Source organism: Tenrec ecaudatus, chromosome 6 (genome assembly GCF_050624435.1).
Source record: "Tenrec ecaudatus isolate mTenEca1 chromosome 6, mTenEca1.hap1, whole genome shotgun sequence".
NCBI classification, from domain to species: Eukaryota; Metazoa; Chordata; class Mammalia; order Afrosoricida; family Tenrecidae; genus Tenrec; species Tenrec ecaudatus.
Genome location: NC_134535.1, coordinates 122,384,957 through 122,401,322, shown reverse-complemented (window position 1 = coordinate 122,401,322; position 16,366 = coordinate 122,384,957). Strand labels below are relative to the sequence as shown.

Sequence of the window (16,366 nt, the reverse complement as noted above, 5' to 3'; positions counted from 1 at the left end):
TACACATAGAAGTTTTAAAGATGAAAATGAATGAATAAAATGAGTAATTACTAGGGACATTCATTGAAAGCACCTAACAACAGCAATAGACAGTGTCCACGTGGTTCAGACAGAGAGCGCTGCAGTTCAATCGCCCTCAGATGCATGATGCCAGGAGCTGGGCTGCCATGGACGCACTGTGTCCTTTAAAGGACCCCAACCTGACTAAACATGGGAGACGCCAAGAAAAAGAAACCTTCTCAACTGACAAAATCAAGAGAGATCTCATGTCAAAATATATCAAGAATTTATTGGAGGAAAATGGCTGACTATCCTAGAGGTAAAATCGGCAAGACACATGGACAGGCACTTCATAAACCTGCATATCATCCTGGGTAATTGTCTAACTACCTATTGTACATTTTCTTTACTGTTATTATTCAAGACATGTTGTGTGCCTTTGAAGTGCTCAGTCGTAAGGGAAATGGGCAATTATATGGCTGGACCCTGAAAACACAGTGTCAATTGAGGTGAGACACTGAGCAGTTCATAGGGTAAAAGTCCATTTATGCAAGTTTGCAAAGTAGGCAAATCTTTTCTTTAATATGCATAGGAAACATAGCATGTCAGTAACAGGATAAACATATGTTGTATATTTAAATATATTTATATGCATTTGTTTTTGCATGTTATATATTTTAGTAAAAGTATTGCGATCTTTGAATCTTACCATTTCTTCATCATTTTCTATAATAAGTAGATTAGATTTCTTGGAAGCACAGGCCATGTGACTCTCAGTCCAGTTTTTCTTTTCAGTACTAATGTGATAGCAATGGTTGGAGTAGAAAAGCCAATCCTCCATGCAACCATTACAATGAGATGCTGAAAAGATTATTAGCTTACATCATGAAACAATCTACATTAAAAGATCAATCAAGATAGTTGCATATACATGTGAACACATAGCCTAGATATGAATCTCATAACACTACATATGAAAACAAAACACGCATTCATAGAAAAGTGTCCACCCACCCCATTATTCATGTACTGTCAAAGTAAATAGTCTATGCTATCTGTCCCTGTCCGGAACATCACTGAGGAATTCTACTTTATTAGAATAGTGAACTTAAGTCTCTTATATCCAGCTGTTGTTTCTTTTTGTTAGGTGCCACAAACCCGATTTTAAACTCATAGCAACCCCACCTGACACAATTTCATTTCCTCATGAGATGCCCTAGGCTGCCATCCTTATAGAAGCAGGAGAAAATCTCAAACAAATCCAAAGAAGAATAGAGTAATTTTAAAAGAACTCTTCCAAATTTTGAAAAAGAATGATCTCATATGATGTGTATTTACAAAAATGTATTATTATATTTTAGATAGTTATACATTTCTCATTATTTATTCGTGACCTAAAATACAATGTATAATCTATCAGAAATTTAAAATTATTTTAACAATACAAATTAGTAAAGTATTAAGGTTATTTGGGATATTGTTTTTACCATCGACTAGACAAATGTTAACATCATGTAATCTTATTTTGTTTTCCAATGGGTCATTTTATTGGGGGCTCATACAGCTCTGATAATAACCCATGCAATAATTGTATCAAGTACATTTGTACCATGATATAATTTAAATCTATGAAAACTTTAAAAATTATTTCTTACTTTTCAAAGTATTGTTCTTCGCCAGCATTCCAATAGCTAAAAATTAAAGTAATTCCCATAGGGTTATTCATCTGTAATAAATCATAATAATTTTATATCCTATTCTATAATTTTACATAATAATAATGCAAGTTAAAATTATTTTATCAATAAAAATTAATAGATATATTTGTAAATACTTTGAAAATCTAAAAGACAAATACTACCATCCTTTAATGTATTTAATGACTTTCAAAAGTTAATTTTTATTTTGCAGTAAATGCTATTGGTCTCTCAATGAAAAGTTTTGAGGTGTGACAAACATATATTCATGTACATACACACACATATTATATAAACACGTAGAATTAAAAATAAGTGCCCCCTACATTCTATTGCTTAGACTTTTGAAAAATTTAGAATACCTTTTGCACGTTTAGTCTATTTGATGAGATAGTCTTTATTGGATGAGTGGTAAAGACTTGTCAAATATAGGCATAAATGCACACCCTAAACTTAGAGTTCTATTCCATAATATAAGGAAACATTAAGACATTTTCAAAGATCAAAAAGAAATATTCTCTTATAATATGTTGGAATCTTACGGGGAGTAATGATTTTCATTACTATCACACCAGCCACCAAGACAATGCAGATCATTCCCAAAATTCCAGCAGTGATCTTCTCTGGAGACGATGGAGATACAGAGACAGAGAAATGGAAACATTGAGAAAGGACAAATGAACATAAAAGACAGAGAAAGGATAAATGGCACCATGTTTTGAAAGTATGTAAACAAGACATTTGCGAACCTCTGGGAATCATATACATAATCAATCTACCTTGACTCCACAGTATTCATTATGATTTTTAAAATCTATTATTTATTTACAATTTAAAATTTAATCCCTTTTAAAACATACTTAACATTCAGAATATACCATTGCATTATTAATAAAATGATAGCTGCAGTTGTTTATAAAGATTTAAAATTGTCTGAATACAATTAAGCTTCAGAGATCACAGTAGAATATGGTCTCTATACATCAGGGTCAACACTGAAACCTAAAATCTATTCATCCTGTGCCCTTAATTTGAATATCTTTGTTCCATGTCTAGTTTTAACTCTTTCCCAAATTTTTTGCTGTAGAACTGTACTCCCAAATTGAGTTATGAGACTTGATTAAATATTTTACCTCTGCAGTGGAAATTCTTCTTATTCTTTTGAGGATTTTGACAAGTATTCTGAAGATTTAACTCCACGTAAGTTATTTCCTGCACAGTGGTTGAAATGGGTGCATTAGCATCCTTAGGTTTCGTTCGCTGCTTTTTTGAGCTCTTGGTCAGATTCTAATCTGAGTACAATATAGCTTGATTATTCATCTCTGTAGCTGAGGAGGGCCAAGCTCGGTGTTCTTCCCTCAACCCTGCCTAAGAAGCACATGAATGTAATGCGTATCACAAGATCAACGCAGGGGAGGCAGGACAGGGGTCAGTGCTCACTTGGTGGCTCAGAACATAAGGTTCTGGTTCTAATTCAATTTAAGAGACTTCCCTAAATGTCTCCAGGTGGAGTAAATGATTTTTTAAAGATTTTGTGCATTTGATAAAATGATATTGGTTAGAATAAGAAAGGCCATTAATTACTGAATAATACACATGTTCAAAAATAAGAATGTTCCTGCGTAGTCAAATTCCACAGAAATGTTTTAAAATATTAAACTATATAAATATACAACACTAAAACCTGGGTCTAAAATTAAAATGCTGTGTTAGAATGGAAATGATTAATCAGCTAAGGAAAGTTTTGTTATAAAATAATGTCTGAAGACAATGCTTTAATGAAGTAAGCTTTGGAAAATTGGCACACAATGATTTATAGTAATAAATTATCCTGATTTATTGACTTGCTTATTTATTAAAAGAATATGAATTCTTGTTATATGGTCTATTTCTTACTAATTAATGTGTGGAGGATTCTGAGACATTTTGACATATTTAAGGAAATGTGCTTCAGAGGAAGTACATGATGCAATAAATTTATCCGCAAACTGAAAATATTGTAAACATCATTTTTATACTATTTGAAACATATATTGCTAATGCAATAGTATTGAAAGTGATTTTATTTCTAAAATACATGATCAAAATGGATAAATAGTAGTGCATACCAATTATGGAAGAACAATATCAATTTAAACTTCCCAAAATATATTTTCACCATCTGTGTGCGTTACTTTGGTTATAGATGAAATTGTTATAATCCAATATAGTAAATTTAATAATTTCCATTGGACTCTAGAGTTAGTAAGATCAAGAATTGAATAATTCAGACTCTGAAACTTACAATTTGCAAATTTTAAAAAGATACTTAATGTCTAACAATATAGTCATAATACATAAAATGACATGCATATAACTACTTATCTCTCAACCCAGACATTAGAAACATTGAATTATTTACTTTTATTTCTGCCATAGTTTCTTATTCTTGCTCATACTCTTTAATATGTAAAAATTGTTATATACTCCATTAGGCAGCATACTCTCATATTAGCATGTTTTATCCCAAATGCTTTGTTAAATTTCCTGACCCCTTGGTGTTTAATATTAACTTTATATAAGTATTTTCTGTACACTAATATATCATTTTAAAATCTGTGTAAGTAAATGAGAAATTTGTCACATTTTAAAGAATAATAGAATGCATTAATATACATAGCCGCTCCTTGATCCGGTTTTTAAAACTCAAGAATCAAGTACTCATTTTCATGATACACAGAGGATTTCACTTTAAATTAGACTTATTTACCAAAGGAATTAAAATATCCGCCAACATATTTTGCAGTTGAGGCTTACTTTCTACCCTACTTCAAGTGTGCTACAGTGATTTTATTTGATATTAATAGTACCCCCATTGCATCATGCACAGCATTTGGAATCTCTCAATAAACGAGACAATCTAGAAATCCGAGGAAATGGTACATACCTTCTGCTAGTTGGGAAGCCTTGAATTCATTAACAAGGAGACCTGCAATGCCAACGAGAAAACCAGGTAATAAAAGGCAAAATCTAAAACATAGTTTAAAAAAAAAGAAGAATGTTCACTTCACACCCTTCTGGGAGGGCTCAGAGTGAGGCAAGAGATAAAAAGCAGATGGCCCTTCATGTCTGAGCAGGAAATTCTCACATTTGAAATGCTCACACTTCACTATGTTGAAGTCAGTTTATGTCATCACACAGCTCCAGAACATAGCAGATGCTGACCTCCTATTAAAAAGACAGGGTGGATCTTTAAATCTGTCCTAGAGTCTCCTTTTAAAGTGCTTTTGATAAACTGTCTTCACGGTCTTCAAAATTTTGCATAAAGGAGGTTTGACCACACATGCAGTTTGCATGTTTCCATCTCACCATAAACTATGACATTTAGGGCAAGTTGGCAATATTTTAGATGTTTTCACCCTATGTTTAGACTGTATTACAGAACTGTGGCACTGCCTTCTTCTTTGTTACATGTTACGCCGGAGGTGCCTCAGCGCACAGCTTCTGAATGGCTGTGGTCGTGAATGCCCTGGAGCAGTGCTGCTCTGAACACACGTGGGGTGACCATGAGTACGGATGAGCATGACGGACACCGATGACAATCATATTTTCAGAAACTAAAATAAGAACCTTATAGAAGGTGGCTTTAAAATGTGCGGGAAAATTCCAATATCACGGCCTCCAATGTTTCTAAAAACTTTCTGAAGCCCCATCAAATTATGGTTTTACATGTATATTTTATATTTAATAGGAATTAAATTTATTTCTGTTGACTGTATTTATTTTTAAAAACCTAAATAATCTTCCTCATGTCTTCTTTTTCTTATACACATTATATCAATTAAGAAATGTTATGCCATAATGGCAAATAGTAAAATTTTACTTCTCTTTACATTTAAATTATTAGGTTTACTATTCCTATTGAAACTTACCTTTGGTGCGAGGTAGTACCGATGAGAAATACAGCTTTCCCCCAGATCCTGGATGCTTCCTCCCCCAACTACCATGATCTGAATTCTACCTTGCAGGGCTGGGTAGGGCAGAGGTTCTACACTGGTGCATATGGGAGCTGGAGGCACAGGGAGTCCAGGGTGGACGATACTTTCAGGACCAGAGGTGTGAGGGGCGATGCTGGGAGAGTGGAGGGTGACTGGGTTGGAAAGGGGGAACTGATTACAAGGATCCACATGTGACCTTAGTGGTTGTGTCAGGAGGGTGAGCATCATGGAATGCCAATTTAATAGAAGAAAGTATTCTTGCAGTGAGGGAATACTTGAGTAGAGGCCCAATGTCCTTCTGTCACCTTAATACTAAACCTATAAATATAGGCACATAGATCTATTTCCCCATCCTCATATATATTTGCATATGTACATGTTTTTATTTAGACCTCTATAAATGCCCTTTACCTCCCAGCTCTTTCCTCTATTTCCCTTTACTTCTCTCCTGTCCCACTATCATGCTCTGTCCCCACCTGTGTTTCACCTATACCTCTTTGTTACAATACCCTTGATCATGTCCTACCAGGTCTGCCATACCCACTTCACCACCAATTTGGATCACTTGTTGTTCCATTGTCCCTGGGTTCATTAATACCACTTCCTTATCCCCCACCTCCCCCTATCCCATGTCCCCCGGGAACTGTCGGTCCCATTGTTTTTCCTCCAGATTGTTCATCCAGCCTATCTTATTTAGAAATACCTGCGAAGATGATAACATGCACAAGAACAAGACAGCAAAAGCAAGCAACAATATACAACAAAACAACAACAAACCACTGACAAAGAACAAAACAAAACACAATAAGAAAGAAAAGCTTGTAGTTATTTCAAGGATCATTTGTTGGCCTTTAGGAGTGTTTTCCAGTCCAGTCTGTTGGGGCACCATGCCCTGGCCCCAAAGTCCATCTTCAGCATTCCCTGAGGACCTTGCCACTCTATTCCCTTGCTGTTCCGCTGTACTCCCCCAGTGGTTTGCCTTGGTTGGGTGTGTGTCTCTGATGCTGTCCCCCGCATGGCCATGGGTCAGTGAGGGACGTCTTGTCTCATAGTGGGGCTGACCATATGGTCCTCTTTGTGGACTGGCTGCTCTAATTGGGGTCATCATCCTCAGGACCTGGTGAGCCAGGATATGATCCACTCTCTCCTACTCCCTATTCTTCTGCTCTATTGTGCTCTGATCAGATGTGTCCCTCTCCTGGAGCTGCAGATTCAATGCTGTCCTTTGAAATAAATTCTTCTGGGGGGAGGGGCAGGCATCCACTTAGTATTTGGTACTGGGACCAGCCTCCCAGACCTCTCCACTGGTTCCCTACTCTACTTCATGATGTTACATTCACACTTTGAGGCACTGGGTTGAAGTCTGGTCCCTCTTTCCCTGTGGAGACATAAACAATACCCTCCCCTTGGTTGGGTTAGCGCCCCATGCCCCCGCTCCCCATTTCTTCCCTATATTCATCCTTTTGTTTTAACCTTTCCCCACCTCCTCCCCCATTGTATACCATATGGATCCCTGGATTTGATCTGATCTCTGCCATACTACATGGTACTATGCATCGCTAAAAAGCAATGATGAATGTATGAAGCACATAGCGGCATGGGAAGAACTGGAGGAAATCATGCTAAGCGAAGTAAGTCAAGCACAAAAGGACAAGTACAACATGAGCCCACTGAGGTAAGCATTAAAAAGGCCTTTTGGCTAAGATCAAGTGTAGTATCTGTTCTTATTAGTTTAATATCTGATACGTCCTCTATCCGAGGACACCATATTAAATGGATTTTTGGAGCAGGGAGTTGGAATAGGAGCTTGCTCCATCCACTCCACGCATCAACCTGGTATTGCAGTACCTCCAGGAATGGTGCACCCCCTCAGGGGATTCCTAAAAAAAAAAAAATTAAAAAAAATAAAAAGGAATGCAAAAGGGGCATAGGGAAAATGCTACTGTATACAAACTGTTTATTTTTTATGTTATGTATCTATCTATCTATCTGTATAAATATATATATATATAATTATTAGCGTTCTGGTTCTGTTTCTCTAGAGAACCCTAACACAACATTGCACACAAAAAATCCATATAACAATATTTCCCTATGGAAGCAAATATGATAGAAATGCTGTTTCAATTTATTTTTTTTCAAATAGAAAAAAGGAAGAGGAAAAATAAAAAAATATTTTGATCTGAGAAAGTAATGTCAAAAAATATAATTTACATTTAATTGTGTAATTCACATTTACTGGTGAAATGTTGAAATTTTTTCTTCTGTAATAGTTTATTATACATCTGCAAAATTTATTTAATCTTTTTTCAACATTAAACGTGTAATAATAAGTGAAAATCATTCAATAAAATGTCATTTAAGGCAGAAAAATAATTTTTGATTATTTCAACTAAAAATATCTGTTTATAGAAGCAAAAATAGTCCATTAACAAAATAATGGAAGTAATACATGATGTAAGTAAAGTGAGACTATAAGATAAATGTGTAAATGCAAATTATATTTCTATTTTCAGTAACAAAAGTTATGAAAATAAAATTTAAAGTAAGGCTGCCATTGATAAATTCATGAAATTATGAAATACTTCTATTTCTATATTATTTAATGTAAAAGAATATAAGGAAGATATCTAAAATGAAGAAAACATAAACAAAAGGAAGTATTGTGCTATTGATTTGAAAATGTATTCTGAAAAGATGTAAAGCCATTTCAAATTATCTTACAAAATTTGAACTTTTAAACCAGTGTTTGAGAGATAATTTACATAACAGAATTTAACCACTTAAAGTACATAATTCAGTAAGGTTTAGTCTATTTCTGGAATTGGTGAGCATCACCACTAATTGTAGAAACTTTGCCACCCTTAAAGGAAATCCTACAGCCATTAATACCACTCATTTCATTTCCATCTCCCCTCAATCCTTGGCAAACACTAATCTGCTTTCTGTTGGACTTTCCTATCATTGCAAATGCAACAATCCAATAGGTGTTTTCTGTGACTAGCTTCTTTCACTTTTGCTATCAATTGAATTGGATCTCTCTCAAACAAAATGTTCACTTTCTAATAGTAGTTCTTCTTCCAAATAAATACAACTTTATTTGGAAATAGACTCTTGAATGGTGTAATCAATTAAGTTAACTTTCAATCAATTGGACTAGAATAGGGCATGTCCTAATTGCACATGAGTGCTGTTTAAAAAATGAGAACAAAGAGAGTCAGACCCAGGAAGGAGAACCTGTGACCCTGGGGTACAAGCCAGGGGACACGTGGAACTACTAGAAGACAGGGAAAGGCAGGGAACCATAGGCTCTCAAGGCTTGCACAGGAATCCACGTGACCGACATCCTAGGCTCGGACTTGAAACCTCAGAACTGTGCAACAATGTATTTCTGCCATCCATGTAACTCAGATTGATAGCTACACGGCCAGACAGAGCACAAGTGGCCCATAGGATTTCCAAGGCTCCAGGTCTTCATAGAAAGAGACCTTCAAGTCTTCCACAGCTGCAGAAGCTTTAGCAGCTGATGGGCTAAAGCTGATCCATTTTCCAGTTGTCAGTTGAACGTTTTAGTCACTATGCCACTAAGGTTTTCTTTATGATGAACTCCATTGTGGAAACTGATGCAATTTAGCATATTGTTCTAGAAGTTCATTCATGGTTTGTTTTAGATTTTTTATTCCTTCACACTGTCATTTTTGTGTTAAAAATATTTTTTCCAAGGCACGATTTTAATTCTCTTATATAAAAAGTAGTCCTTGTCCTGGTATTAAAATTAACTTCTCAAATGTATAAGGTGTCATTTGGAAGGAGACTAACGTGGTTGTAATATTATACAGAAAGGAGCTATTATATAGATTGATTCCTTTCACTTTTAATATTTTTATTTCAATGAAAATTGTATATGTACACATGAAAACATTCAGCACAATTTTATACTCATTGAAATAAATAGTTGTCTTTTAAAATGGGGGCAGAAAAGTGTTAAAAAATCTGTCTATGCTCCCATTTCCATGCACTGGTGCTCCTGTGGGGTATTTCTTTTTTAATTTCCTAGTGTCCCTTATTTCATTCTATAGGACTCTTTTTGAATTGCAAGCCTGTTACTAGTGAACATCTCTTTTTGTTTGTCTAGCAGTGCCTAACTTCTCTTTAATATTTTAAGAATAGTGTTGATGAGTTCAAAATTGTTGGCTAAAGCTCTTTTTTCCGCAAATGTGGTGAAGAAAGCAGATTGTGCCTGGCTATCGAAAGATATAGTGTCTGGGGTCTTAAAGGCTTGAAGAGGCCACCTAGCTGAGAAGCAACAAAGCCCACATGGAAGAAGCACAGTAGCCTGTGCTATCACGAGGTGTCGCAGGAATCAGGCATCATCAGGACAAAAAATTATATCATTGTGAATGAGGGGAGTTCCTAAATGCTTCCTTCCCTCCCACCCCCACTATCATGATCCCAATTCTACCTTGCAAGTCTGGCTAGACCAGAGGATGTACACTGGTACAGATAGGAATGGGAAACACAGGAAATCCAGGACAGATGATTCCTTCAGAAACAGTGGTGAGAGTGGCGATACAAGGAGCGTGGAGTGAGGGCAGGTTGGAAAGGGGGAACAGATTAAAAGAATCTACACTTAACCACCTCCCTGGGGGATGGACAACAGAAAAGTGGGTGAAGGGAGATGTCAGATAGTGTAAGACATGACAAAATAATACTTTATAAATTATCAAGGGTTCATGAGGGAGAGGGGAGTGGGGAGGGAGGGGAAAATGAGGAGCTGATGCGAGGGGCTTAATGGGAGAGCAAATATTTTTAGAATGATGAGGGCAATGAATGTACAAATGTTCTTTACATGCTTGATGTATGTATGGATTGTGGTAAGAGTTGTATGAGCCCCCAATAAAATGATTTTTTTAAATAAAAGAGAAAATATTAAAAGTAAAAAAAACTTTCTGTTTTGCATTCAGCAATTTTGATATATTATGCCACTTTGATTTTTGTTCCTGAGAGGGTGGATAAAGTTATTAAAAGACCCTTAGATATTTTTCTCTTTCTTCTTTTAATTCTCTCTTTAGACAATGGAACTAACCTGAGTCTGCCTGTGAATCTAATAAATGTATAAACCTATATTAATTTTTCATCAAATCTGGAAAATCTGAGATATAGTACTTTGGGATACTACAGTAAAAAAAATCAAAAAACTGAAAGTAGGTTTAATCTTTGTTAAATTATGGTTATGTGAGACAATTTTTTGTGAGTGCTCATAAAGAAGTGAGAAGAATTGTAACTTCTTTAATCATAGAGATCACATATATCCTCTGGGAATGTTGCTGCAACATGAATGCTGCAGGCCCTTAGAAATAAACTGAGAAATGTGTTATTGCACAATTGAGAAATATCCAATACTTCTTATGTGATACTTCTTATGAAGTTCTGGGGATCATGACTAAATTATATTATTTGTAGAAAATAGGGCTTGAAAGTGATATATATGTATGTGTATATATATATTAGAATTTCCAAGTAAAATGTTAAAAGGGTGATTGGCTTCTCTTTGATACTGGTAGTAAAACATGAAGTAAAAGTTAAATTGAGGAAGAAACCATTAAACTAGAAGGAACCAAAACCTGTACATTTGGAACACTCTGTGTTACCTCTAGTGCAAAAATTGGGAAGTGTGCATCTGAGAGCATCCCAAGCATGTGGCTTAACGGACTTCTGTGGGGAAATTAAAAGTGTGCATTAGAGATCCATCAGTCACCTCTGAAAGGACACTGCACCTGGTGGAGGGAACCATGACAGACAAATGCAGACAGACTGCTGACCCTCTGGGCTTCTGTCTGGAGGAATCAGGTGAACAGAGCAGGCGGTTCTGTACAGGAGCCATAATCTGAGGAGAGATGAAGGTGCGGGCACACAAAGCATAATCATGCTGAGTCCAGTGGAGAGCACACATGCTCAACTCCAGAGGAGGAAAATAGAGCCTCTTTAGTCCAGAGAGTGGAGGCATTGCCGAGAACAAAGAGGTCAGAACTGCTTCCCAAGGGCTAAAAACTGAAGATACACTGAGAGGATGTAACTCCTGCAGAGGACCCACAGTTGGAATCAGGAGGATGTCATAAGGTCAATCCTATAAACCTTCTAAGAGAGGGTGGGGCAATCAAGCTCTTTCATAGGTCTCTTCGTGAAAAATGGCAAGGCAGAAAATGTTCTGAAACCTTGAAATGTTATGTAATTTTCTCTTTTATATTAGATCTGCATGAGAATTTGATGCCCCTTTTCTTCCTAGTTCTTTCTCTTTGGATTGGTTTGGATTTAAGACATATATTATATCTTTCCACATTTCAATCACATTGAGCAGATTGTACAGTTGCTAACACAATCAGTATCAAAACATTCCTTATCCCCCTGGACTCCTTCACATCGTCTTCCTTTTACCACTGCCCTACCACTACAGTACCCTACGTCCAAGTCTCTTATTCCACTTTCTGTCCCTATAAGTTCATCAATCCAGGGCTTCATAAACCAAAAAACAGAAATGTACATAATACACCTTCAAGAAGGTTACCTCCATTTACATAACACCTCTGAGATACATTCTACTATAAACAAATAAAAACTGAAGAAAACATTGCAAAACAATAATACAGGATGGAAAGGATCCCAGGATATCCATACATGTACTACCTCAATGGCCACCTTGATGTGGCATGGAAGACTCTGATCCATTGAGCAGAGATCTGCACTTGAAGAATTGATCCAGGTAGGACCTCCCTGCCATCAATCCCCATACTTAGTAAACAGAGCCCAGTCATTTGAGAGATCCAGCTGGGGAAGACAAAAACTCATGGATTGCAGCCCAAAGTGAAACTCTATCCACACAGACCCTTCATATCAGGAGTGTGTAGGATGCTAGTTCATAGGAAAATGAATGAGGATATGAGTGTAATCGACTTATACCTGAGATGGGTGATTGACAATGCTGTCCTTCTTTGTTTGTATGGGTTTTCTGCTTTCCTGCTTGTTGCTTACTTTTCTTGGTGTGTGTGTGTGTGTGTGTGTGTGTGTGTGTGTGTGTTCTGTTTGTTTGGTTCCTGGTTGACTTTTGGTTGCTATTGATACAGTTGGACTTCCATCAAAGCAAACGAGTCTAGGCTCCTAATTTATTCTAGCCCCAATTCAAGAATAGTTAGTTTTGATAGCATAGCCCAGCTCGATACTCACCTTCATTAAATATTCACTGCAGATAAGTGTGATAAAGAAAAAGATGGTGCCCGGCTATCAATCTGAATAGTGTCTTAGGTTTTAAAGGCTTGTATTCTAAGAAGCAGTAATCGAAGTGAGTAGTCAAGTAAGTCTACACAGAATAGTCACACAAGCTTCTGAGATCTAAAGAAGGCAATTACAAAATCTAAATATGGTGAATGGAAAAGTATCAGAGCTAAAATTATAAACACCCAATTTGTAGAAGTCTATGGAGGACAATGGAAGGCCAAAACCCATATGCAAAGTAGCTTGTCAGATTAAGCAGTTGGTAGATCCACCTTAGTCATAGGCCAGAGTCTTACTATCACACAAAGACCTATGTAATCTTGATTTACTGGATTGGCTCAATACTTAGCCAGTTGACCCTACCTGAATTTCTTTTGGCAGCAGGTTTCTCTTATTAATTCCATGACAGAAGTTGACCCCCTGGCTTTTTGAATGTTGATGGGGTTCTTTTCTTTCTTACTCATTATTTGTATCTTTGTCTTTATGTTATTATTATTATATTATCAATACCACCTTACTTTGATTTTATTTTTATTATTTCCCTTGGGTTTCCGGGTATGAGAATCACAGGAAGAGCTGATGTATCCTGATAATAATTGATACAAGGGATTTTAATCAGGGATGTGAGAGTGGGCATGTGTGATAGGAGGGAAAGAGGATTAGGGAATTAATGATGAAAGCTAGAGAGAGAAGGGAATACAGAACTTATTGTTATTGATCAACTCATTTTAAAGGCTATTTAACCATCATTGGCAGGGGGCAGGGATTCTAAAATTCATGTAGCAATGTTTGTACAATTCTCCTTGATATGATTGAATGATTGAACTATTGGATTTTATGATATGTAAATTAGGTGCTGATAAAACTGTTGGGAAAAAGAAATATCATTGCAAAATAATAGAAGTCTTTATAAAATAAAATACCCTAATGTGAACCGATTGTTCCTCCGCATATCCTTCTCTTAAGTTTGCAGAATTCTGAACACAGTGTCAACTCCTCTCAAACAAGCTTTCTTTTAAGATTTATATGCTCTTTGGTTTATACTATACTCAGATAGCAGTTTTGACATTGTATGTTTTGGCAAATCACATTCTTTAATTTTTTTTTAATTCAGGGCAGTAAAAAAGGTCTAATGAAGTGTGTTAGTCTGGATACATTAGAGAAACAAATCGACATGAACTCATAAGGATATAAGAGAGGGTTTTATATAAAGGGTAGGGATCCATTAAGAAAGCATCCTATCCCAGTAATGTATAAGCCCTAAGTCCACCATTAGGCCATATGTCAGAAACCGATCTAAAAAGTTCTCCTCCATCTCACAAAGCACACGCAATGTCACCGACTGCAGGAGGAAAAACGAATAAGTGAGCGTGTAAGCATCTCAGTGCTGGCAGGGGTCTCCACGCGGCTGCTGCAACACCCAGAGCTGTATTGGAGTAGGTCAATGCAGCCTCTCTTCAGGGATGTCCTACAGGAAGTGAGTCTTGCCAGCTGAAGCAGGGAACTGGCTAAGGCAGCTGCACCTGGTGCGACCATCACAAAGCAAGAGACATGAGAACTCAAAAGGCGAGGCTCGCCGAGTCATTTATCCCTCTGCCCTTCAATTAAACCCATATGTGTGTATCGGCCAGGTTGGCACAATAAACCTTAACTATCTCATGAGGCAAGATGAGAGTAATCTCATAAGACTGCCATTGTTACCCCCAAAGAATGATCGGTGCCTGGACATGATGTGAAAAATAAAACCCACTGCTGTAAATTTTCAGGACTTTTTTCACCAATGTAATTGTAATTTTCTTAAAACTTCTTCCTAATAAATTGTCTTCATCATTTTATGTTCTTTGAGAAACTCCAAAAATTATCTCCTCTGGAATTTTCCAAAGCATTTAATATTCTTAAGGCCATTTTGCTTTTACTGTCATTCACCGCATAGATCCATCAGAAGACACCATTTCAGCCAGACTCACTATTTTGAGGAGGCACTTTAATGAGATTAAGACAAATTAGATGGAGCGACCTGGTCTACATTTTACACTAATCTCAGAGACATATCAAAATATGTTTTGGTTGAGGTGAACTCATGCATGAATGAATTAGAATCCTATTAGTGATCCTTTTTAATTTGCTTTGCTGTGCACATTTGTGTAAGTTGGAGTCTGCGATTTTTTTGTATTATGTTGTCTGTAGTTAATTATAATAGTGTCAGTACCTGGAGTCTACTGAGTTATAGAAACATTATTATTTAATGGCAAGTGGAAAGCTCTTTAATTGTGACCACAAATTTGTTATTTTTCATGAATTAGAAGAGAGATTATTAGTTTCCTGCTGATATGTATTAAAGAATTTATTAGAAAATCTTCTAGCAGAAGAAATAAAAATTAAATCAAACTATTCACAGTGAGTGTAGAGTTCATATATCTTTTTGTTAATGATAATAAGTATGAGCATAAGAAAGGGAAATCATTCTATTCATAAGCAAAACATAAGATGAACTCAGAGTAATTAATAATCATGATCTCTGTTACTTATCATGTTGATTTCCATGGTATTTATAATCACTTTCTTTCAGTACCCGGTCAGAGCAGAGACCCAATTAAGGAGGCCTTGCAGTAGAATAGAGTGCAGCATGACTATCATGAGGGTGTACAGCACAACAGGGAGTTGATTTCTTGGCCCATGGAGGCAGAGGAAAAGGGACCACATCGTTAAGATGTTAAGAACAAGAAAGAGAAAGAAACTTGCTGATGACTGAGGAGAGGTATGGCTGTGAACAAAAGGCTATAACCTTGACTTAATAATGATTCTGACTTGTGGTAACATCTTAACTTCTCTAATAAACAGATATAATTGTGAGTTTTGTCTTTAAGTTCTATGTGGCTAAGGCAATGGATTATTGAACCTGGCAGAGAGGTTATTGCTCTGGGAAAACGGTTCCTTCCATAGGAGGGTAAAGAAGGAGGAGGGTGAGCCCCATCTGACCTCTGCATCAGGCTGTGGGCTGGTGAGGAGTTACATCTCCCTGCTTCCTTATGTAGCTAGTGGAGGTCAGATATGGCCTCTGCCCCACATCTGCACATTGCCTTATTCACGGAAATGGTAGTATTTAGGGATCTTTTTTTTCAAGATATATACATCTTAAGTTCATTTTTTTATTAACAGTCCAATGGCATAAGATTCAGAGAAGCTGGATGATATGAAGAAGAGTGTGGTATCAGGATAGGTGGAAGACTTATTAATAACCTGATTATGTAGATGACACAAGCTTGTTTGCTGAATGAGGACTCCAGGCACTTTCTGATGAAGATCAAGGATTGTAGGCTTCAGTATGGATAACAATGTCAATAAGACCAACCCTTCACCACTGGACTAATGGATGACATCATGGTAAACAGAGAAAAGGTTGAAATTGTCTAAGATGTTGTC

General features: G+C 36.5%; 1 protein-coding gene and 1 non-coding gene across 2 annotated transcripts in view; one reads left to right on the top strand and one right to left on the bottom strand.

The window, feature by feature from the left end:
- The first annotated feature begins 7,350 nt into the window (after positions 1 to 7,350).
- Positions 7,351 to 7,544, top strand: LOC142451963 (U2 spliceosomal RNA). Its single transcript, XR_012785056.1, has one exon. It is a non-coding gene; the product is annotated as a U2 spliceosomal RNA (small nuclear RNA).
- Positions 7,503 to 16,366, bottom strand: part of LOC142451619 (NKG2-A/NKG2-B type II integral membrane protein-like) — a 37,007-nt gene continuing 28,143 nt past the window's right edge. Inside the window, exon 6 of the mRNA XM_075553343.1 lies at positions 7,503 to 7,554. Coding sequence (XP_075409458.1) covers positions 7,503 to 7,554 — 52 coding nt within the window. The remainder of the gene's footprint in view (positions 7,555 to 16,366) is intronic.